Source organism: Gasterosteus aculeatus, chromosome 16 (assembly GCF_964276395.1).
Source record: "Gasterosteus aculeatus chromosome 16, fGasAcu3.hap1.1, whole genome shotgun sequence".
NCBI classification, from domain to species: domain Eukaryota; kingdom Metazoa; phylum Chordata; class Actinopteri; order Perciformes; family Gasterosteidae; genus Gasterosteus; species Gasterosteus aculeatus.
Window position 1 is genome coordinate 15888584 of NC_135704.1, and position 22500 is coordinate 15911083.

The following is a 22500-nucleotide window of genomic DNA, read 5'->3' on the forward strand; positions in this document are numbered from 1 at the left end:
CTTACTCCGACACACACACACACACACACACACACACACACACACACTGTGCCAGTAGTCATTATTTAGGCTGACAGAGGTAGATTTATACCTAGAGCTCTTTCCATAATTGAACAGTTTTTCGTCTCTCTGTTTCCGCCTCACTCTGCTCAGTCAGCAGCTTCACAATGAACCCTTGGGCCTATGACAGTGTGTGTCTGTGTGTGTGTGTGTGCATGGTTAAACGATACAAACACCTTCTGTTTCTTAGTTTGAGGTGTGTGTGTGTGTGTGTCTCATGATAAGAGAGGGAAGGCAGGTTGCTGTAACTCGGCGGCGCTCTGGATGACCCGTCTGCAGAATTCAGAAGAAAACATCAGTGTTTCTTTTACATCCCTATTTGGATCCTAATGTTTAAAACATGTCCAACTGGAAAAAAAAGTTCCTGCTAAAAGAAAGAAGAACGTTTATAACTTAATAACAGCAACTTCAAGTCAGCAAAAGGTTTGCTTGTATTTGTTTGCTGACCTCTGACCTCTTGCAGTAGCTGCACCGAGGACCACGAAATTAGTGAGAAATGCGAGATGACAAAGAGGACAGCGAGCGGGACCAATAGCGGGACGGGGGGGACGACGGACGGAGAGCAAAAGCGGATTAGACGGGTGGAGAGGACGTGGAGGCAGAGACGGGAGGGTGACAGGAAGCTGCGTGTGGTCACTAATTAGGAAAGTGGTGGTGAGCGGTCGAAAAGGTTGCGTTCCCTTCTCCGTATCTGTGTGTGTGTCTGTGTGTGCGTCCCTCCCTCTTTCATCCCCCCCCCCCCTCCTCCCTCCGTATGGGGGGTAATTACAGTGGTAAAGGGCACCAAATTAAAACAGCTTAATGTCAGCAGCTGGGAGCTACTTATCCAATGTTGATATCTAATTTTGTATATGAAACGTGTGCGTGTGTGTGTGTGTGCGCGCGATTGCTACGCTTGTGTTAGGACGCCAACGTGAGGCCTTTCTGTTTGGGCTCACATAACAACCCCGAATACTTTTACTATGAGCAGACTAACAAACCTAAACGCTATTAGCAGAGGTTAGCAGTTCACACTAAACAACACACACACACACACACACACATGCAGATCTCCAAGCGAGTCAGTCGTGGAAACATCTAGAGCAGCCAAACAAGCAGTAAATCAACAAGTGCTCTCAGATTTACTGCCCCGGCGGTTCGAGGCGAACATAAAATAACACCAGGAGACGGAGCGGCAGCGCGGAGAGAAAGATTTAAAAAAAAAAAAAAAACATTGAGAGATCGCAGGAGAAAAAGAGCAAAAGAAAGAGGCGCAAAAAGAGAGAACGAGCAGGCGGATGGGAGAAAAAGGACACGTGGAAATCAAAATATGCTTCAGGGAGAGATGACAGAAAGCGAGCGAGAGAAAGAGTTATGAGAAGAAAATTGCGGTTGGGGTAAAAGAGAAAGAAGACCAGATAGGGTTTCATTTCTACGCCGCAGAGAAAGAGTCTTTTGTGTGTGTGTGTGTGTGTGTGTGTGTGTGTGTGTGTGTGTGTGTGGAAAGAGCTTTCTGTGTTGTTGATAGTGGTTTTGCACAGCAGATCTGAAAGTGGTCAGATTATTGTGACAAATGACAGAGAGGGAGAGAGGGAGGGAGAGAGGGAGCAGATTCCACCGCCCGATGACAGATGTTGGGAGGAAAAGAAAAATAAAAGACGTAACGTGAGACGAACGGCAGAAAATGAGAGAGAAAGCGGTAATTTCTAAGAATAATTCGTATTGCGGCGTCTTCCGTTCCCTTACGTCAACGTTTCGGCTTTCTCAGTGAGCGGGCGGGAGCTGCTGAAGCATTCAGGACCGTTTAAGGAGCCTTAACTAACTGTAGAAAACTGCTTATTAAGACCAGAAGGTCTTGAGGTTACGATGACATACAGCACTGCTGGCGCGCGTGTGTGTGCGTGTGTGTGTGTGTGTGTGTGTGTGGCCTGGGTTTGATCCATCATGCACTGCTCGCATGCTGCTTTGTACCAAGGTCAGTGTGAATGCAGCATTCATCATCTGTGTGTGCGTGTGTGTGTGTGTGTGTGTGCCAACCTGCAGTGGGTGAAGTGAGCACTGTGCCACATTCTTCAGCTCAGCGAAGTGATGACAAACTTCTGTCTTGATGCCGGAAAGCTCCGGCATGAACAGTGACTGTGTAACACGTCACGCGTTAAATGGCGCCGCCTTCTTTTTCCTTCGTAACAGAAACCACCACCCTACCCGACACTGTGACCCCCACCCTGCCGAGAGTGGAACAGACCTCTGCTGCGATGAGACCCGGTAAGCATGCACACACACGCACACACACACACGCACACACACGTCTAAATATCTAAATCTAAATCACATCTAAATATGATTGGAAGATCTCCAAAAGCACGGAACATCAAAGATCACATGATGCTGAGGGGGGTGGTGGGGGGGGGGGGTACATATGCAGCAAAAAAGAGAGGCGTCCAACGCCTTTATTCACAATGCATTTCCCCACCGACAGCCACCACCCCGTCGCTGTCGGCTGTGTGCGACTTTGAGCAGAGCCTGTGCGGCTGGTCGGCCGACCCCCAGTCGGGCGTGAGCTGGTCCCTGCACACGGCCAGCAGCGGGTCCCCCGGACACGGCTCCCACGGGACGAGGCAGGACCTGGCGCTCGGATCGGACAGTGAGTGCCGGACACGTGATGTCACATAGTTTGAGAAGCTCCTTCTCTCTTTTTGTGTTCTTTTTTTTTTTTTTTTTGGTCACACACACAAATGGATCATGCGGTGGGGGGGGGGGGGGGGGGGGGGGGGGGGGGCGGGAGTATCGAATCCGTGCTGGAAACGTGGTTTTCCAGATTGAATCAATATTGCAATCAACTCGCTTCCTCCGCCTGTTTCCGGCGGTCCGAGTAGCAGGTCCCCAAAATACGCTTACGTTGCCGTGCAAGCCTGCTTAGTGAAAGTAATTTAAAGGGACAATCCACCCATTTTCCAGGCCTGAGCCCCATTAAACATCCAATCTCGCTGGGTGTCCTTCATTTCAAGGCATTTCTCATTCTATAAACGCGGAACACAAAGCGCCGTCATGTTGGGATGTTGGAAGGCTTGCGTGGCTAATTATGAGCAACGGGCTTGTAACACTGACAGCAACTATGATGCAAGAATTTCACTCTTATCTGTTAAATGGGTTCACAGCCGTGTCTTAATTGGAGTTTCTCAAAAGAAAAATGGGTTCACAACATTCTCACTTTCCATGTTACTTTATTATCTCCTTTCCCCGCCGCCCTTTGCTTTTAATACACAACCTATTTTGTTATTTTATTCACTCTTGCTCCTTTTGCATACTTTTTCGTTTTGCTTTATTTCCAGCTCCCTTTAACCTTCAACGGTATTCCCTCTCACGTTCCTACTCGTCGCCCTGCTTCCTCTTCTATCGCTCTCGCTCCGTCACTGTGAGCAGTGCCTCTCCTCACTGACCTCGATCTCCCTCAGCGGTACTTGGCTTTTTCAACATCTGTCTATCTTTAATAAGACAGCGAGAGGATAACCGAGACTGTTTTATCCATCACACACACACACACACACACTTCCTGTACACATCACCCGCGGCGCTCTGATAAGTCAGATGATGGCTTTGACAGAAGTGCTGCCTTTGCTCTTTAGCTCCTCCTGAGGCGCCACGCAGACACACACACACACACACACACGCAAACCACTCAAGGTGGGCCGGCCTGCGTATTAAACACTCAACTTGTGTGGGTTTGTTTCCCACACACACACACACACACACGCACACACGACCTTGCCACCCACCAAGGTTTTCTGTGTCCATGCTGATGCCCTCCGCTTCATGGTTGACCGAGCAGCTCCTTGATAAACAGACAGGGCCGTGACATAAGGAGAAGCTCTACATCACACCGGCCCGCTGTGCGCGTGTGTGTGTGCGCGCGTGTGTGTGTAATTGAAATAGCAGCGTCACTATGTCCGCGTTAGACGGCAACATGACGTTAAGTCTCGTTGTACGCGGCTCCGCGTCTAGAAGCTGTCTCGATATGCAAATCAAACTCCCATCCTACGCTGCTGAAAGCGTTTTTAGGGTATTTTTGGTAAAAGAGAAAATCCGACGCAAACAGAGCTCCTAAGTTATTCTTTTGATCTGCGACAGTCTTATACCCTGTCGGGGAGTTCCTTGGAAAGAAAGGAACTTCAGACTGGTTGTCTGAGCTGGTAATGTTGTTGATAAGGAGAGGAAAGGAGACTGGGGGGGGGGGGAAGGTAAAGAGTCACGTTGCTTGATGGAATTTGAGTTTCGGTTTGACCCAAAAGGTGCAACGTTTAAAAAGCTTCTTGTCTTTACAACCTGAACCCGACGTTGACAAAAAATAACTGAACTAATGGTTTCTTTTTTTTTTTTTTTTAAGAATCACAAAATTAGTATTTTACAGTACAAGCAAGTATAAACAAACCCAGATTAAGTAGATAACAAGAAGTCAAACATGTTTCATGAGCAATCAACAACCCATATTGATAAACCACTGAAAAAAATCAACACGGAAACCTATTAATTAAGACACACCATTTTCTTGTATCTGTAACATTTATGTTCCACTCACAGCAGGATTTGTGCGTTTTAGTCTAAACGTGACCACATGCGGGGCACAAGATGTGAACCCAAATCTGTGATGTCAAATCCATAAATATCCAGGAATTATTTTATTATTTTTAGGAGGTTCATCGCTTTCAGGGTTTTTTCAAATGTAACTAAAATCAACTGCAACACGGCCAGGAAGGAAGGCAGCTCTACTTATTGTGATCTAGTGACTAGAGCATTGAAACTACTCCACAGTCTCTGCTTCGATCGTGGCGATCGGAAATGACGCAGAAAGTGACGGTTGCATTTGCATAATATAACTCTATAACATTTACTCTGCACGGATACTGCGGAACTCTACGATCCAAAACGATAAACTCACACACAGATTTGTTGGCAAACAGATCCCCGCGACTGAATTGCAACAGACATCGACGCACACGTACCCCCCCGTCCTCCCTCCCTCCCTCCCTCCCTCCGAGCCAATTCTGCATCCCTGCCCATCCTTCCCATGGAGAGTTGTTAATTAATTCCCTCCCTTTGTACATTCAGCGAGATCAAACGAGGAGAAACAGAAAAAACACTGCCACTTCCCCTTAACTGTACTTAATGAGCAACGGTAATTGAGGTCCTCTCTTCTCGGAGCCTCCAAGTGAAGAAACACAGCTACCTCCACCCAAATCCATTATTCATCCAGCGTGATGTGCTGCCAAATCTGCAGAGAGTTTTTTTTGTGTGTCTCAGTTGAGGCAGGAAAACAGAGTCGAAGAAGAACAGATGGATGGATGGATGGATGGATGGATGGATGGATGGATGGATGGATTCTCCTCTCTCTCCTTCCTTATGAGTTGTCCGTCCGCCCGATAAAATGACTATTTGCAGCTCCAGCAAAGCTTTTACTCCGCGGCCATAATAGACAAACGAGACACACAGCCAAAGCGCAGCAGCAGGCTAATGATTATGGTCCTGTTATGGGAGGGGAAACCATTGTGTCACCCCCCCCCCCCCCCCCTTACCTTCCCCTTCTCCATGTCCATCAATTCTACGAGCTGAGAGGAGGGAAAGGAAGTAAATTAGATTTTTGTTTTGTTTTTGTTACCATTAGTGTGAGTGTGTGCAGGGGAAGCACACTCAAACACACACACACACACACACACACACACACACACACACACATTACAGCATTGGTACTGGTGCTGACTGGGTCGCAAAAACAGAGAGAGCACCAGAACGAGGTGTCAGCATCCACAGCGATTTGGGCTGCTTAGCTCGATTGTGCGCGTGGTTGTGTGTGTGTGTGTGTGTGTGTGTGTGTGTGTGTGTGTGTGCTGATTTTGTATCCTCGGCCATTAGCGGCCGTGATGAAATGGAAGTCTCGTTCGCGGTTTGAGGCCGGTACCGCAGGATGATGGAGGTAATTGCTTCAACGCCAAGCGGCCACATTCCGCTGCATTATTACATCCCGCTGTACGTCGGGCTCGACGCGGCTTTTGTGCGGCAGCGCCGTCGCAAATCACCCAGCTCGTTACAACGGGATCAATTACAGGGATGAAACGCAAAACAGCAAAGACAGAAAGCGTAAAGTTAAACGCTAAAGGGAGGGGGTTATAAATCAGAGTAAAGGTCACAACTGTTTTATGTGTTACAAGTAATTACTCGGTAGTACTTTGCTGATCCGATACGAAGATGAGGCCTCCACCACCTCTCCTTTCCCTCCAGGTTTCTCGGGGAACTACCTCTACCTGGACGGGGGCGCCCACACCCAGCGCAAGCGAGCCCGGCTCCTGAGTCCCGAGGTGGGGCCGGAGCGGGGCCCGCTGTGCCTCGTCTTCTACTACCAGCTGCAGGGGGAGGCGCTGGGGAGCCTGAGGGTGCTGCTGAGGGACAGCGACCAGGACGAGACGCTGCTCTGGGCCCTGAAGGGGGACCAGGGGCCCCACTGGAGGGAGGGCCGCACCATCCTGCCCCAGAGCCCCAGAGAGTATCAGGTGGGTGGCGGGGGGGGGGGGGGGGGGCGCTTGCTGTCACCTGTCACTGAGTCGGCTGTATTTCTGTAGTCAATGTGATGCTAAGCTCAATGGGGACATCGTGGTGTCTTCATTTTCTTCCCCCACCATCCAGGTGGCGTTCGAGGGCTTTTTCGACCACCCGACCAGAGGCCACATCAGGATAGACAACATCCACATGAGCAACAGTGTCGAGCTGTCGGAGTGCACACGTGAGTGTTTCTGCCTGTCTGCCAACACGTCAGCTTCTGCCGACTCCCTCGTGCTCCCGCGGTTGAAGCGAGAGTGAGGCTATAAAAACTCATAATGTTTCTCGTTTACACACACGCGCGCGCATAAAAAAATATATAAAAAGGAAAGTAGGCCACAAACGGCCTGTGGGCACGGATACTAATCTATCTTTCATATCTCGCTCTCCATCTCCTTCAGTGGTTTCCCATTGCACCCCGCCCCTCCGCTTTGTGACTATTCTCTCCTTCGCTCTCTGTCCCGTCAGCCTTGTCTTTAAAGTCAGTCTGTCGAGCATCGAGAGACGGGTGTGAATGTTCGGTTCACCTCTCAGACACGAGGCCGAGGCCGATTAAGGCGCTGATGGGCTTCAGTTAAGGAAGCGTTGTTTTTGCTGAACCTCAAACGCACCGGCTAGACGCAGGAGTAGGTTTTAAATAATTCACGTTTACTTTTCCAAACAATGTGTTTCCATCGTTTCTTTTTTATGTATTATTTGCTCATCATTCCATCAAGAAACTCCTCATAATTCATATTTCTCTCTTGTTTTCCCTCAAAACATGTGCTTCTCTCTGTTTTTTCCCCCACCGTCTCTTACACTTTCATAAAAGATGTCGTATCCTGCGGTAAATAATAAAGAGCAGTAAATTTCAGTGCCTGTTCCCACGACCCTTCAACTTACCTCCACCCTTCCTTTCCAGCCCTCTATTTCCCGTCTGCTCACCCTTCCTTCACTCTTTTCTTTCTTTTTCTAACCTCGACACCTCTTGTGTGACCTCAGGAGAGACATAGATGACATATTAGAAAGACTAAAGTGAGAGCAGGAGAGAGAGAGAGAGAGAGAGGCATTCAGGACCACGTGCTTCCTGTTTTTCAACCCATAAAACTCACTCTTTTGCCTGCGTCCTTCTTTTCTTGGAAAAATGACTGTCGTCCTGGAAGATTTATTGGCTTTCAGAGCGCTATGTCATCTTGGAACTCTACAAATCTTGATTGATTTTCAAAAAAGAGGACACTTGCCTTGGCAAAAATTGCGGCGTCCTGCGGTTTTCGCGATTTCAGCAGATTTAAAATGCATTTCTTTTAATCATCAGAAAGATTTAATCAATTAATCAATTTAATCATGGAAATTTGCCAGCGTAAAAAAATCCCAAATATGGTGCTGTATTTCATATCTGAAAGAAATATTCTATAATTGAAAAAATGTGCTCAATCAAAATGCTCACATTGTAACGTTAACACAGTGTTTAGCTTATTTTCTTCTTTTCTTTAGTAAGTGATGACGGCCCATCCTCTCACATACTGTATTATGATACAAGAGCCAACCTTTGAAACCCCTTATATGGAAGAGACTGATAAAACAGCGCTTTGTCACTTAATTATTTCACATTTTCATAATGTCAGTACAGGAAATTCTACCTCAAAGCCGACGGTAGAACAATTGAACCACTACTTGGCGTAATCGCCAAATGAGATTCACCACACATATCAATTATTTACCATCATCAATAACATTTCTTTTTTCTTACTCTTTTCCAGAGCCTTTCCCCGCCTTAACTCCTGGCATAACCAGTAAGTCCTGCTTCCTGTTCCCTTCCTACTTCCTGTGCCAGATGTCTGTGCTTTCTGCTTGTTGCTGAGCTCAGCTTGCAGCACCGCGATGGCCCAGAGTGACCTTGACAGCATAATATATGTAGCATACTGCTAAACAGACACTTATACTCACGGAAAATCCTGCCCTCGGTTGGTTCCTGATATATATATCATATATATATATATATATCTCATATATTTATATGACATGTATACTGTATATAGTGCAATGTGGCATTTAATATAACATTAAATATAACTACGTACCTATAAAACTTCCACATTTATTGAAATAATGGGAACAACGTTGAATGGATCCACTGCATCGTTTCAGCATGACTCCCTGCATGCTGGGCCGATACGTTGTGTAGTTTGTTGTGTTCCTTAGCGAGAAAATGACTATTTGCTGCAAACACAGACACATAATTACACGATTTCTTACTACAAAGACATTGGCAGGTTCGGATCCTTAATGGTGTGTGATCAGTTACTGGTATTCGTGTACACAGTGGGTGTGCCTGTAGTGTGAATAGTGTATTTTTGTATCGGTCAAATGGTGAATGAATTAAAAAGCGACGTAGGTCATTTTCTTCGGTTATCAATGGAACTAGAATAGCAGAGCTGGCTAACTACTTCCTCGCTCATTCATTCCTCCGTCCGGCATTTCCGTCGACATGGAAGCTCTTTCTTCAGTCTTCCTTCTCTTAGTCACTACTTTTCTTATTACGCGTTTTGGCCATTTTTTTTGTTGTTGCCCTTTGTCATTATGTTCACTGTGACTGGCTGCTTACAGTGTTTGAGTCGGCTCAGTGTGTGTCTGCCATTGCGTTAGAGAGTCACGTGCTCCTATTGTGTGAATAGGTCAAAACCAGATTTTGAACATTGTTGCTATTTGTTAACCACAATCCTATAATAAAAAAAAAACAAGCATAGCAACCCCCCCAAAAAATATTAAAAGCCCCAGAGCCAAACTCATGAAACTCTTCTCACCAGCCTCACGTGCTGAATATTTGACCTAATGGAGTATTGGATCCTGAGCCGGTATCATATGACAACAGTGTCAGCTCCCCCACACGTATGTTTGAGACTGAACCCCAAAGCGAGGGGTTGAATTTGTACTTTGAGACGCGTGTTGAAAAGCCAGCTAAGAACTAAAGCGTTTCTCCTTGGATGTACTTTAACCCCGTATACATACATGCAGATATGCGCAGTAGAGTTTTGATTGTGCGAGTGATTTTCAGTGTTGAAAGCACTGAGAGGAAATTGTTAGAACATCATTCAAATTAGATTAAATTAAATCAATTCAGAATGACTCCATCCGCAGTGCGAGAGGAGGAATGCACTGCCATGGCAACCAATCCTTTTTAATTGCATCCTATTATGATCTTTATCGTTTAAAATGGCGAGTGTGCGGTGGGGGAAAGCTTACATAAATATGTTAACTTAAATGAATTAATAGACCGAAAAGATCACGTTAATGGAGAAACTCCTGTGGATCAGATTTGAAGTGTAATGTGCGATTGTTGAGTGACGTGATCCTGCGGCGTGACGTGCCGCTGTGTTGGGTTTCTGTATCCATGGCAACCAGGGAGGCATCGGGCCGGTCATGCTACGCACACGCTCACCTTGAGAGAAAAGAATCAGAATTCTGTCTTCGGTTTGACGATGGAGGCCTCTCACCCTTTCACCTGCGCTTTGCCTCATTCAGATAAGGCCAGGCGGTTGGATTGTTAAACTTTGAATGAGAAAAAGAAAAGAAACTTTAGTGGCCGCGGCCCCTTGAAAGCCACACTTTTAAGCCCGTTTTAGGAGTGGTTCTCTTTAGAAAATGTTCCCTTTGTTCTCCTTTTAGATACATTTTTAAAAAGCAACGGCCATTTTTTTTACAGCGAGAAATCCTCCGTGTGTTCATCCGCTGAAACAAAGGCGCTGCGCTCAGGCCGCTCAGAGCACAGCTTTACAATCAAAGCCAATTTCAAACCCTTAAAGAGTTTGTCTGAACTTTTTTATGAGATAAAATTAAGCTCTCTGCTTTCCTCGAGGTTCCGTGTCTTTCTCTGCACCTCTGCCGCCTCTGTCCATTCATCACCGCTCTCTTTTATCCCGTCTCCATCTACTCCTTCCTCCACTTTCCTCTTTCTTTTGACCGTTCTTTTCCTTTTGCACGATCTTTCTTCCTTTCCTTTTTCTCCGTCCTTCCTTCCTCCAGCAACCTCGCTCTCCACGGGTTTCTTTCACGGTGAGTTGACAGAGTATTGAAGTTTCAGACGAACCCTCTAATGCAGGATTAAAGATATCATGGCAGGATTAGCTCGCTCCCTTCACCCCCCCCCCCCCTCTCCCCTCTTTCTTCTATCCCTCTCTGTTTCACTCCATCCTTTCTTCCTATAATGCCTCCTTTCTCCCGTCTCATTTCCCCTCTTCCCTTTTCCATCTAGTTCTCCCTCCATTGTACTGCCTTCAATGTTATCTCGGCCTGATAAAAGCAGCTGCGTCTTACCGAATACAACCACTTTTAACACTCGCCGCTCTTCGTCCGGCTCCAGCCAGTCACTGCATAATCCAGGCTGAACGCATCGCATGAGCCTCCTGTCAATGTGCGGCTAATTGTTTGTGGCATTTGCATCGGCCGAAGCCATAACAGCATAATCGAAAAACAAACATGCATCGGGATTTATTTGTAGAGAATTTAAGATTTAAGGAGACTTGCAGTTGCAGTTGGGTGTTTAAATATTGGGGAAGTGAGCTACAGCTGTACGTTTCTTTGCCTGCAGTAGATCCTGTATATGTTGTTTAGTCGAATAACAGCAAGAGACGTAATTGCAGCTCAGTGCTAAAGTAATTGACCATTCACTGAACCCAACCCCCCTTTAGTTACTGTTACCCCTTAGTGGCCTGTCAAGCATTACGATCTCGCCCAACATGTATGCAATTTACATGGAGAACAATGGCGGATTTAACACGCGAAATCATCTGTAGTTTCAGAAACAATAGATTCTTGATTTCATTCAGAGGAGGACAAAAGCTGCTCACTTCTAGCTAGCTCTCATCAGTTCGATCAGCGAACGCAAAGCCGCCACCGTGAAGACGAGACAATGTGAAGTCATTTATAGACATTCTAACATAGCCGTGCAAAGTGGGTCTGAAAACCGCTCAAACAGAGAGTAGTTTTAGGTTTCTAGCCAGTGATGTGCCTGAAAGCCTTGAAAGCGATGCCCGTTGCTAGTTAGCGAGGCATGCTATCCGATCGCATCTTAAGATAGAGCAGATTAACACTTGGTTTAATCCATTCATTATACTTTTCACTCCTGGCTTCTTGAAAGGGGTACAAAAATAACAGGCTCGATTCCGCTTGTGGAGAAAACTAAAGCTTGACGGGTGCCTAGTTACGGCTGATTTAATAATCATTGTCCGGGGGGGTTATGGAACAGTGAATTAGACAGCCTTTGGCTCTCCAATGCGGTCTGCATGCCTGCCTCCCTCGTCCGTAGTGCCAACCAGTAATGTGTCCTCCTGCCCTCCAGGGGGAGCCATGTCTGGATTGGAGCCCACAGTAGACACAGTGGCGGTGCAGCCCCTCCCGGCCTACTGGTACTATGTCTTGGCGGGATGCGCTGCCCTCTTGCTGCTTGTCACTGTAACGGTGGTGGTGACGCTGTGCTGCCATCGGTACCACTGGGCGCCCAAGAAGACCAGCGCTGGTCATCACCATTCAGTGATGTACCACAACGGCCAGCACCCAAATCAGCCGAGCCACCAAAACTGCTACCAGAACCAAAACCTGAGCTATAATCTGATCCAGAGCCCCAACCAAAACAACCTGCGCCCAGTGACTGGGCCGAGTCTCGACCCCATGCTCACCATCCGGTTGGAGAAAGATGACAGCTATGATTCCCGGTGTTGAAAACAACTGGACTTTATGTGAATGATATCCTTTTATTAGAATGCTTTGTTCAAATGAAGCCATTTCGGGGTGTGAAAACTCCCCGAAATTCATGATCAACAGCAGTGTTCCGCATGATGAGAATCAACATAGAAGAGAAGCTGCAGCCCTTGTTGCTGATGCGGATCTAGTTAACCGATCGGCATGCACCTTTGCTAAACTTCCTGGAGGGCTGCCGCTGGCAGAGCGAACTTGTGAAAGCTTTCCCTTTGCTGGGGGGGGGGGGGGAGTCGATGGAAGAACTTTAATTGATGAACTTATAGCTGCACCTCAAACCTGGATGTAAAAGACTGTGGACAAAGAATACGTACATCCAGTGTACACGGCTTGTACAAAAATGTCAGAGCAGGAAAATGCCTGTCTGCCCTGCTCTGATCTGCCGCTTGGACACTGCCTGCCCCCCGAGAAAGAGGGGGTTCCCACCCAGGTACGGGGGGGGGGGTGGAAGTCACAATGCGAGCTGCATAAAGAAGTGGGTCCGTTTCTCTGGGTCTGAATGGAGCTGCTGTTTGTTTGTGCACACTAGCCTTTGAGAGAAGAGGCGTGGGGAGACGGATGGACGGCTGCACATCCAGCGTGGGGGTGTTTGGGGGGGCGGGAGGATGTCCTTGGGTCCGTGTGTCAGGTTTACACAGGATGAGATGGCTGCAGACCTACCAACAAGCACTGGAAGGCTCCAGAGTCTCGTACACATTTGCACGGACACTTGCAGCTTGTAGTTGAGTCTCGCGCGTCGCCCCGAGTGCATTTTTCAACAAAAAAAAAAAAGAAACATCCTGATATGCCTTTCTTAAAATGTGCTTTAAAACTCTTACCTCTTGGCCTCCAGAACGAGGCGGCGCCTCAGCGTGGAATCGGAGCGCGAACGGACTCAATACGGTTTTGCCTTGATCTTATAAATAATCCAATGCCTGTGTTTTACTGTTCAAACGGAGCATCGTCACGTCCTGCACTCAGACCGGGTGAATGAAACAAATCAAAGAGAATCTAAAGTGGCACTTTTCATTTAAGTCTGTGAAAGTTCAAATCTTTTCTGTGTGTTAAGCTCATGACGAATCAATGATCCTAATGTTTCGCATATTAGACCATGTGGTCCGCCTGGCTGCTGAGTTTGGCTTCTACTCAACAGCTGGAGACCAAAGAAATGCTGTAGGATGGAGCGTCTTTCGCTTTTAGGAAAATAAAACACTGATCCAGGATCACTGGCCATTTATTTTTACCATTTCATTTTCTCTGAACTGATTCCAGTGCAGCTCCACCGTCAAACCCCTCACACACATTTATTTTCTTCTTAGTCACCCGTCATCAATCATGTGCTTTTATATTGGCACGGATGAGTTTCCGACGCGATTACGATGTTTTGCGATGTTCATTGTGACACTTTTCTGCTCCTTGGTGAAGTATTTCATGATTTGTGACAATTTGTTGACGTGTACTGTGAATCTTAATAGAAACAATACGTTGAGTATGTAGGTTGTGAATTGAATATGCCTTCATTCTTTGCACCACATGTTACACAACGCCTCCGTGTGCTTCTGATGTATGATGGTTATACAGTGTTTATTTTTTCGTTTTAAAGCAACAGTTTTGTGGATCGTGTTCACCCAAATTATCTTAACGGGTTGAAACCAATTTGCAACAGCGAACGTTTGTTCCTCTTTTAAAGTGTCTATTATATCATGATGAAATTGCACCAAATGGCTCCTGCACCATTTTGTCTTTTTTTTTTAATCAAAATCTGCTCGTTCCTACTGTACCCCTCATTGCAAATCCCCCCAGTAAAAAAAAAAACCCAAACAAACAAAAAAACACAGGAGATAAATGAGTGGCAGAAAAGAAGGAGAGCAAACTCTCTCAGAGGAGCGGGGCCCATTAAGCGAGGCCCCCGTTCCCCCGTGCGCCCAGAGAGGGAGGAAGATGAAAGAAGCTCCCCACACTTTCTAAAGATAGATTTTCTTTCCGCTCGGAGAGGACGGCTAACAGGGAGGCAGGTTGGAGTGTTTTTTGGGATTGAAGGAGGAGGGCAGGTTGTTTTCAAACACAAAAGCAGATGAAAGAAGTCTTTTGGCGGGATGGACAGTTTGACGCTGCACGTCACGCCACCGCGCAAACACAAATTCCGTCAAATTGAGTCTCGTAGAACGTAGAAAGTATTTTCGGTATATTATGCCTTCATGTCCATTTCAATCGACTTGGTTGCGTGATTTACGCATCATGTGACTCACTGTAGCGGCCCTGCGTTGTGACCCAATCAATGAAGGTCCCAAATTCAAACAGATGAATGATATACGTCTGTATTTATGTTGTGCCACCCGTGCATTTTTCTCTCTTCCATTCTCTCTGTCAAACTTTTTGCAAGATTTGGAAAAAGGGCTGGCGTCTCTTCACTCAGCGCTTTAAACCCCCCCCCCCCACCCTCCCCCCTCCTCCCTCCCCTTCTCCATCACAGACTACTTTGAAGCCCTTTAATATTTCTAATTAGTTAATGGAGCTTATTGCGTTCATAAAAGCCTGCGGTAAGCATTTTCTAGCCTCGGGCCTTTTCCTTTCTCCCCCTTTCTGCCTCCCCCCCCCTTCTCCGCTCCTGGAGAAATATTACGAGGGGAAGCACTCTAACGCCGGCACGGCGCGCGGTGCCAAAGAGCCATCCATGTCTTTTCCAGAGTTAAAAAAAAAATTTCTCTTTTCTTCTCTTTGCTAATTGGAGAGCGGAGATAAAATGGGGCTACGGGGAGTTTTTAAATCTCCCCTCAGATCCGCGCGGTGATTCTTCTCCGGGGTCCCGGCCTGCAGGCTGAAGACAGGAGGGGAGACCGATTGGATCCCTGTGATTGACTAACACACAAACTGGGATTAGCCATGTTCAGCTCAGCAGATGTTTTAGGACAAACTGCCCGTTCTGCCCAGCAACAGGATTTATTTATTCTTCAATGTGGAGAAACATCCGACCGCATTATTTCCGTGTGACGGCGTTTCAGACAGACATTTGTTTTCCGGGCTCGCATGCTTTGAGACGTCTTTTAACCGCCTGTATTTGCTTTGTTTTTAATCCTCTCTGTTTTTGGTGAAGTGAAATCACATGTTAGGGCGGTTTTTTCGAGGGGGGGGGGAACCGAAGTCGATGATGTCATTTTGAATCAAATGAATCGATAATGTTGTTGTTTTTCTTTGATTTGGTTGTTTTTTTGTGTACTGATCAGACAGATGTTTCCTTGTGTAACTGCCTTTCTGGAACATGGCCTCATCAAGCCATCGGCTTGGACTGAAACTGCGACTAGTTTAGACTCAACGAAACCGGCCTTGAGGTAGAAAAGTGCTCGGATGTTCATCCACCTCACGGATGTGTTTGCTCCTGTGCACTTTCTCTGCCTCGATGAAACAGAGACGTCAACTTAATGATCGTCTGGCGCGCGCCGCATTTCACTGTCGAGCACTTGAAACAAATTAGATATTGAACCGCGGAGGAATAAACAAAACCCAGGTGCACGTGTACTCAGTCCCATAATCAAATAATTAAATAAGCAAACTCAACATCGGTGAATGAATACGCTCCATTCAGCATTGAGTTCATTGGTTGCTGTAATTTCTTTGGTTTATTATCTAATTGGGTTTGGAAGCCAACTTTGGATCAATTCTAAACACAAAGATTTGATTGACTCACTTTAGAATTACCTCATATTTAATACATGAGCAAATATCTTCATTTCACAGATAGCAGCTCTCATTTAAAAGTATTCGCCTCCTTACTATCATTTACAGGCTGAAGAGTGTTGGGTGTTAATAAAGGCCGTATCGTCCGGCTGCCACATGTTAAAATTGTCTCATAGAAACGAAGGACCTTATCTAACTGAGGAAATGAGGCCGCGCATCATTTTTCATATCAACTAAATTAGTTTTTCACCTCACGTCCTTTAAATATCTATTACGGTTTCACTCCATAATACCTTTTTGGTTGCTTTGCCTCGGCAATAAATGATTATCAGCTGCTCAGATATTGCTCTTTTTTTCTGAGGATTGTAATATTGTTTTCTTTGAATACAAACTGAATTGAATCAAAGTTGAGCTTCCAGACCCGTTAAAGCCTTGCACTTCGGCCTGCCTCGGAAATAGAATGTTGTATTTTAGCCTGTTGAATTTTACGGTCTTGGAATAAAAAGAAAATATATTGTTGGGAATGTGAAGCTAATAAAAGTGATATTTTTCTATGAAACAGTTGTGGGTGTCGTTTTGTTCACCCGTCAGTCATAGCGGCATAAGGGACGCAGCGACGCGACTGGATGTTTGACATTAAAACTATTTTCGTCTGATCTTTTTAACAGATCCCAGGCCTATGGATTTTGGAAAAGATCATCCCGTTTACAACCACAAGCCCCCCATCAATGGAGGTGAGGTTTGATCCCCCCCCCCCCCTTCTCGTCAAGGCCCGAGGCGCCACCGACTGTCTCAAAGTCTCCAACGGATCGCAGTGAAAAATCGTTTGCAGTTTATTCTTGTGGGGTAGAGGGGGACGATCAGTTGATATGTTTGCTGTTTTACTGTATTTCACTATTATGGTGCTGGTTCCGGCTTGTTTAGGCCCCAATTGGGATCTGAGTCTCCACAGGGTTTAGCAGGATGCTAAACAGTGTCAGACCACCTCTGATGTGTGTGTGTGTGTGTGGCGGGCGTGACAACGCATGGAGACGGTAGCAGTGTGAGGAAGAATCCAAAAGCGTGTTTGTTTGTTTGTGTGTGTGTGTGTGTGTGTGTGTGTGTGTGTGTGTTTCACTGTGTTTCCTCTTTCATGTTCTGTTGCAGACAAAGTGAGACAGACAGCTTCCTCCTGGGCACCTAGAAAACATCTGTCTGCAACAATCACGGTTTACTTCCCATGCGTGTGTGCGTGTGTGTGTGTGTGTGTGTGTGTGTGTGTGCGTGCGTGCCCACATGCGTGTGTTATTATCCCTTGTTTCTCTCAGCCCCTTGACAGATACAAGAAGGGTACTCAGCCTTTACCCCACTAAACAAGTCTGTTTCACTGTCTGTTCTTGGCTTCTGTGTGTGTGTGTGTGTGTGTGTGTGTGTGTGTGTGTGTGTGTGTGTGTGTGTGTGCTGCGATAAAACACTCTAAATGCAGTACTTAATTGCGGATTGGCTGGTTCATGTGTGTACATTCATTAAGTGGATTAGCCTGATCGCTTAGCCGGCTAGCTGCGCACACTCCAGCACACACGAGACGCTTCGGAGAGCGACTTTTAAAGCGATTCGTTTCATTATGTTTGCAAACTCATGAAGTCAACAATAACGATCCGGTTGGGGGGGGGGGGGGGGGGGGGGGGCAACAGAATTAGCTGTTCTTCAATTAACCGGCTGTGATGAGGGACATTCGCCTCCGCCACAGTTGCGTTGTCGAAGCGACACGCTGTGACTCGCCGAAGGAGAAGTACCACGATCCCTCTGTTTCACAAACTGGAAATGTAATCCATGAGCAGCACAACACATCCCTGCTCGCTCGATTACGCTCAGAGGATTTGCAGCTGCGGCCCGACTGAGAGCGGAATGAGCAGCAGCTCTTTGGGGCTCCAGATAGATATCGCAGCGTTAGCCAGCGTTGACTTTGAGCTTAAGAATTGCTTTTAAGACATAAAATGTCTCGGTAGGAAACATATCTGCCTTAAATCTTTACCCTGTGTTTGGGAGGTGGTCCTTTTATTCCCCGTTCCCATTGAGTTAAACACCGAGTCTGTTCTTTGTTGTAACAAAAGAACAACATGATGTTCTTTTTTATGTTTTATTAAAGCCTGCCAATTGCTTTTTGTACAGAAGTCAATGGAAACCACTGGTTGCAGAAATCTAAAAATAGATCAGTGTCATTTATAAATATGCTCATCGCTCTTAAAATGACCTGAGAATGCTGAGAGACCTTCTTTTTTTTTTTCCTAAACTCTTTGTGTTTTCGTCCCCCAGACTACGTCTTCCCGGGTTGGCCGTCCTCCTTCTCCACCCCGTCCTCCGCTGACGTGGACCCGTCCTCCGTCACCCTGGTGCCGGACAAAGACAAGGACAACGCCTGGCTGTACACGCTGGACCCCATCCTCCTCACCATCATCGTGATGAGCTCGCTCGGCGTGCTGATGGGCGCCGTCTGCGCCGGTCTGCTCCTCTACTGCACGTGCTCCTACAGCGGCCTCTCCTCGCGCTCCTCCACCACGCTGGAGAACTACAACTTTGAGCTGTACGACGGGATCAAGCATAAAGTGAAGATAAACCAGCAGAGGTGCTGCTCCGAGGCGTGAGCACCGGGATCGGGGGTGAGGGGGGGGGGGGCGGGGGGACGCGTCCCACCACCACCATCTCCGTCCCCTCCCTTGATGCTCCGCTGCGTGATGTGTGAAGGGGCTGCATTCGTCCCAGGACCCCCACCCCTCCCCCCTGTTTTGTGTGGGAACTCGTGACATTGATCTCCCCGAACATGATGCAAGGCCTAACCTGGGAGAAACACCTGACCCCCCCGCCCAGAACCCCCCCCCCCCCCCCCCCGCCCGCCCACAGCACCACATCTCCTCCGCCTGCAGGAGAGGGCCCGCTCGATTAAAAGCCTGTGAACGAATGAATGAATGAATATAAGTGATCCGCCATGAACTGTAGGACCCACTGGAGCGAGGCTGGGAGGAGGAAGACAGCGGCCATGACAGGCTGGACGCTCGGACCTCGGGCGTCTGGTTGAAATGTCGCTGACGAAAGAGAAACTCTTTCATGCACCACCACGCTAGAAGGGTTGAGTTTGAATGTGTCCAGCAGAGACGGAGGAAATGAAATAAGAGAAGGAACTCCAGCTTGTGACTGTTGGTGAAGCACTAGTGGACCATTTCATGTGGGTACTTTTGACTGAAATCAACACATATCAAGTAAATGCCCCCCCCCCCCCCCCCCCTTACCCCCGTCCACCTAAGAAGTTTAAAAAAAATATCAAACCACGCTAATCTAATGATCTAGATTTCTAAAGGGTGAAGAGGAAAAAGAGGACGAAAAAGGACATTTTCTTTTCATTTGTTTCTGAAAGTTTTAGATTTGAGTTGTGTCCATTGGCTGTCGCCCTCTGTGTGCCCTCGGTCTGCGCTTTGTGAAACCAGTGGCATAGAAGAGTAACGGTAACTGCTTCTGTTACGTTTTAGACTTGTTGTGTCTGGAGAACAAGGTAAAGAAGTGTCCGCTTCAGTTCGTAGCCGCCCTCTAGGGCACTTAAGCCATTTTTAGACTTTCTTTAGCTTTGTGTTTGACTTCATGGTCTTAATTGTTACTTCAGCTCTTTTTCCACCTTTTCCGCAATAGGTGATCAGTTTTTTTGTTTTTTTTTTAGTTGAGTAAAGGAAGATGGAGGACAGAAAATCAGAGATTTATCTAAATCTAACATGCTGTTATGGAGTCGTGCTTTAGCATCAGTATTATAGGGTTTGTCAGTGGTATATTATATCTATATTTTTTGCTTGTCAGACTGTATGATGCCCAAATGATGGACAGACACTGTGTGAACCAAAATGTCAGTGATTGTTTTATTGCAACCTATGGATTGCCAAAGAGCTGTGCATGTGCACACGGGGGGGGGCCGAGCAAGTGTCATAAGAGGCCGAGCGACGCATCGTCCCGCCTTTTAGCCGCCGTCCCTCTCAATGGAGCACGCTTTAAAAAAGAAAAGAAAAGAAAAAAGGAAGGACTAAAGACGGAGAGGGGAAAATACCGTTGACTTTCATGGACTCAATCAAGCCTTAAGCTACTACAGTACACGCTGTATCGGAGGACAGCCATCGAGGAGTGCCAGTGCTGCTGGGGAGACTGATGGAGGAGACACACAGAGACAGAGGGGGGGGGGGGCATATAGCGGATATGTTAACATGCAGCCCAAGTCTATCGATAATCCGACAAATATCACACATTTTTGGCACTACGCAACTTTCTCCCGTGTTTGGCGGAACGCTGCTGGACAACGTCGTGTTTGCTTCTCCTGCATGCACACAAGCATGCAGAAAGGATGGCCTCACGCCGTCCCAGTGACAAAGGCAAAGCGAAGATCTTTAGTTGTTATCATATTTTCACGATGAAGGAAATCCGTTTAAAACATTTCTTCAGACAGTTCACCTTTAGTGGCTCCCAAATTTGACAAAAAAAAACTCAAATACCAACCAAACGTTTATCTTAAACACATCTGCAGATGCAGATGTTGGAGTAGTGCCAGTAAGTCGGTGATTCTCTGTGTGCAAACATATCCGCTCACATACAGATGGAATGGTGGAGAGGATAAAGGGCCATTTAATCAAACATCAAATGACGGCAGGTCAGCTGGAATTTTGAAAGGCAAATAGACAAACAAACACAAAACAATGATAGTCAGCGAGAGTCACCGATGCAGACAGAACTGTTACAACTGGAGGACCAGACGGTAGACGGTCTACCCGCCGTCTTTGTGTTCTTCTTTGTCGCGCTGCTCGGCCCCAGCCGATAAAGGTCCACCCCTGGATCCAAGTCGTTGTCCTCTGTGGGATGCATAGAAATAGAGGAGGTAAAGGGACGGAAGGAAAGAGTCACATCCGTTGTTACTTCTTCTCTCTGTCTTGCCTGAACTCTCCTTGTTTGAGTGCATACATGCACATAGCCGGGAGAACCATTGAGAGGAAATAAAATGAAAAGGTGTTGGAAGATGATCATAGAATCAGAAGAAGGGAGGGAACAAGAGAGAAAGAGGGAGGTGGAGGGGTTTTTTTCGTCCATCTACTGCGTTTTCATTGGACCATTTTCCAAGTGCCTTGGAGCTTGTTGTGTCTCTCTCTCTTTCTCTTTCCTTCTGGAAGTCAAGACAGCATCACCTCTTCTGTCTCCATGGATACACACATATGTACACCCTGACACACAGACACATATGCACATTGCATTAAGACACACATACACCTACGGCACTGGCCAGAAAACTCAAACTGTTGTTTGTAGACTTTGTACAGAAGAATTTCTTTTTTAATGTTATTATTATTTAATAAAGGCAAAATAACAAGTGATTTGGGTCGGTTGGTTTTTATTTTCATTTGTGTCTCTGTTATGGAGAAAAAGACAGAGAGCGTCATTATAAAGTTCTTTTAGAAGTCGCCGTTGTCGTGAAAAGTTTTTAAGAGTCCATAATGAAAAAGGACAAACGATAGTAGGAAATAGAGTAATGAGGTTGTGATGATGATTATATTTCATTGAAATGTAAAATAGTCACAATATTGAATGTCAAACAGGCAGAGTTCAATAGTTTAATGAAACATTATAGAACACTGTGTAAAAAATGTAGAATCAAAAAGTATAGAATATCGTTAAAAATCCATAAAATAAGTCACATTATGTCATTAAAACATAATTAATAGTCGTATAGTCGAAAGTCATTTGAAAAGTCAAAGTTTAATATGTTGTTAAAAATTGCAATAAAACATAATAGGTAATAGAATATTATGTGATAAAATTGTCAGATAAAATCAAAATACAGTCATCAAATCTTGATTAAAAAGTTAAATTGTATAAAGAAAAGAATAACTACATTCTATGTTGTTGAAATAGTCATAAATAGCAGAGAAATTTCTTACAAAGGATTTAAGAAATAAAAGTATACAATGTTTTAAAGACAATCCTAGTATTGTATATGGTGAAATGAAACAAGTGGATGTATACCATGAAAATATAGTTTGACATTAAATAAAAACAAAACAAGGTGTCACATAAAAGTAATTGTATTGTAATTCAACAAGGTTCCACATAAGAGTCATAATGATATTGTTTCTTTCTTCATATTGTTATGTCATTTTCAACTAGCCCCAAATAAACAGAGCTTTTATGTCATTTTCTTTTAGACGCCTTTTTTCACCATCTGTCCTGCTCACTACTCTTTTTCTTCATTTACACTTTTTGCTCTCAACTTTCTCTTTCTTCTCTCTATGTATTTCTCTCTCTCTCTCAGGGGTGTTCTGGCGTTTACACCATTGGGAGGCCAAAGCATGAAGGATCAAAGCCTCTCTTAATTTAATCAAGCTTGCTCCTGATTATCACGTACCCTCGAAAACTCACGAACCAGAGCAGCGAGCTTGGTGGAGATTAGCTGCAAGATCACAACACAAAATGTGTCGCCCACTCAAC

The 22500-nt window shown here is 45.9% G+C and overlaps 1 protein-coding gene across 3 annotated transcripts in view; it reads left to right on the plus strand.

The window, feature by feature from the left end:
* The window catches only part of LOC120833734 (neuropilin-2), a 70632-nt gene extending 49243 nt beyond the window's left edge, over positions 1-21389 (plus strand). The window contains exons 12-18 of one of the 3 annotated variants that reach the window (XM_040201139.2): positions 2230-2304; positions 2519-2683; positions 6313-6581; positions 6715-6811; positions 8367-8399; positions 16683-16748; positions 18310-21389. In XM_040201139.2, the coding sequence (XP_040057073.1) occupies positions 2230-2304; positions 2519-2683; positions 6313-6581; positions 6715-6811; positions 8367-8399; positions 16683-16748; positions 18310-18638 (1034 nt within the window). In that variant the 3' untranslated portion in view covers positions 18639-21389. Of the gene's footprint in view, positions 1-2229; positions 2305-2518; positions 2684-6312; positions 6582-6714; positions 6812-8366; positions 8400-11944; positions 14052-16682; positions 16749-18309 lie in introns of those variants that run through there. The other 2 variants (XM_040201141.2, XM_040201140.2) reach the window with 2 other exon arrangements.
* Positions 21390-22500: the final 1111 nt, after the last annotated feature.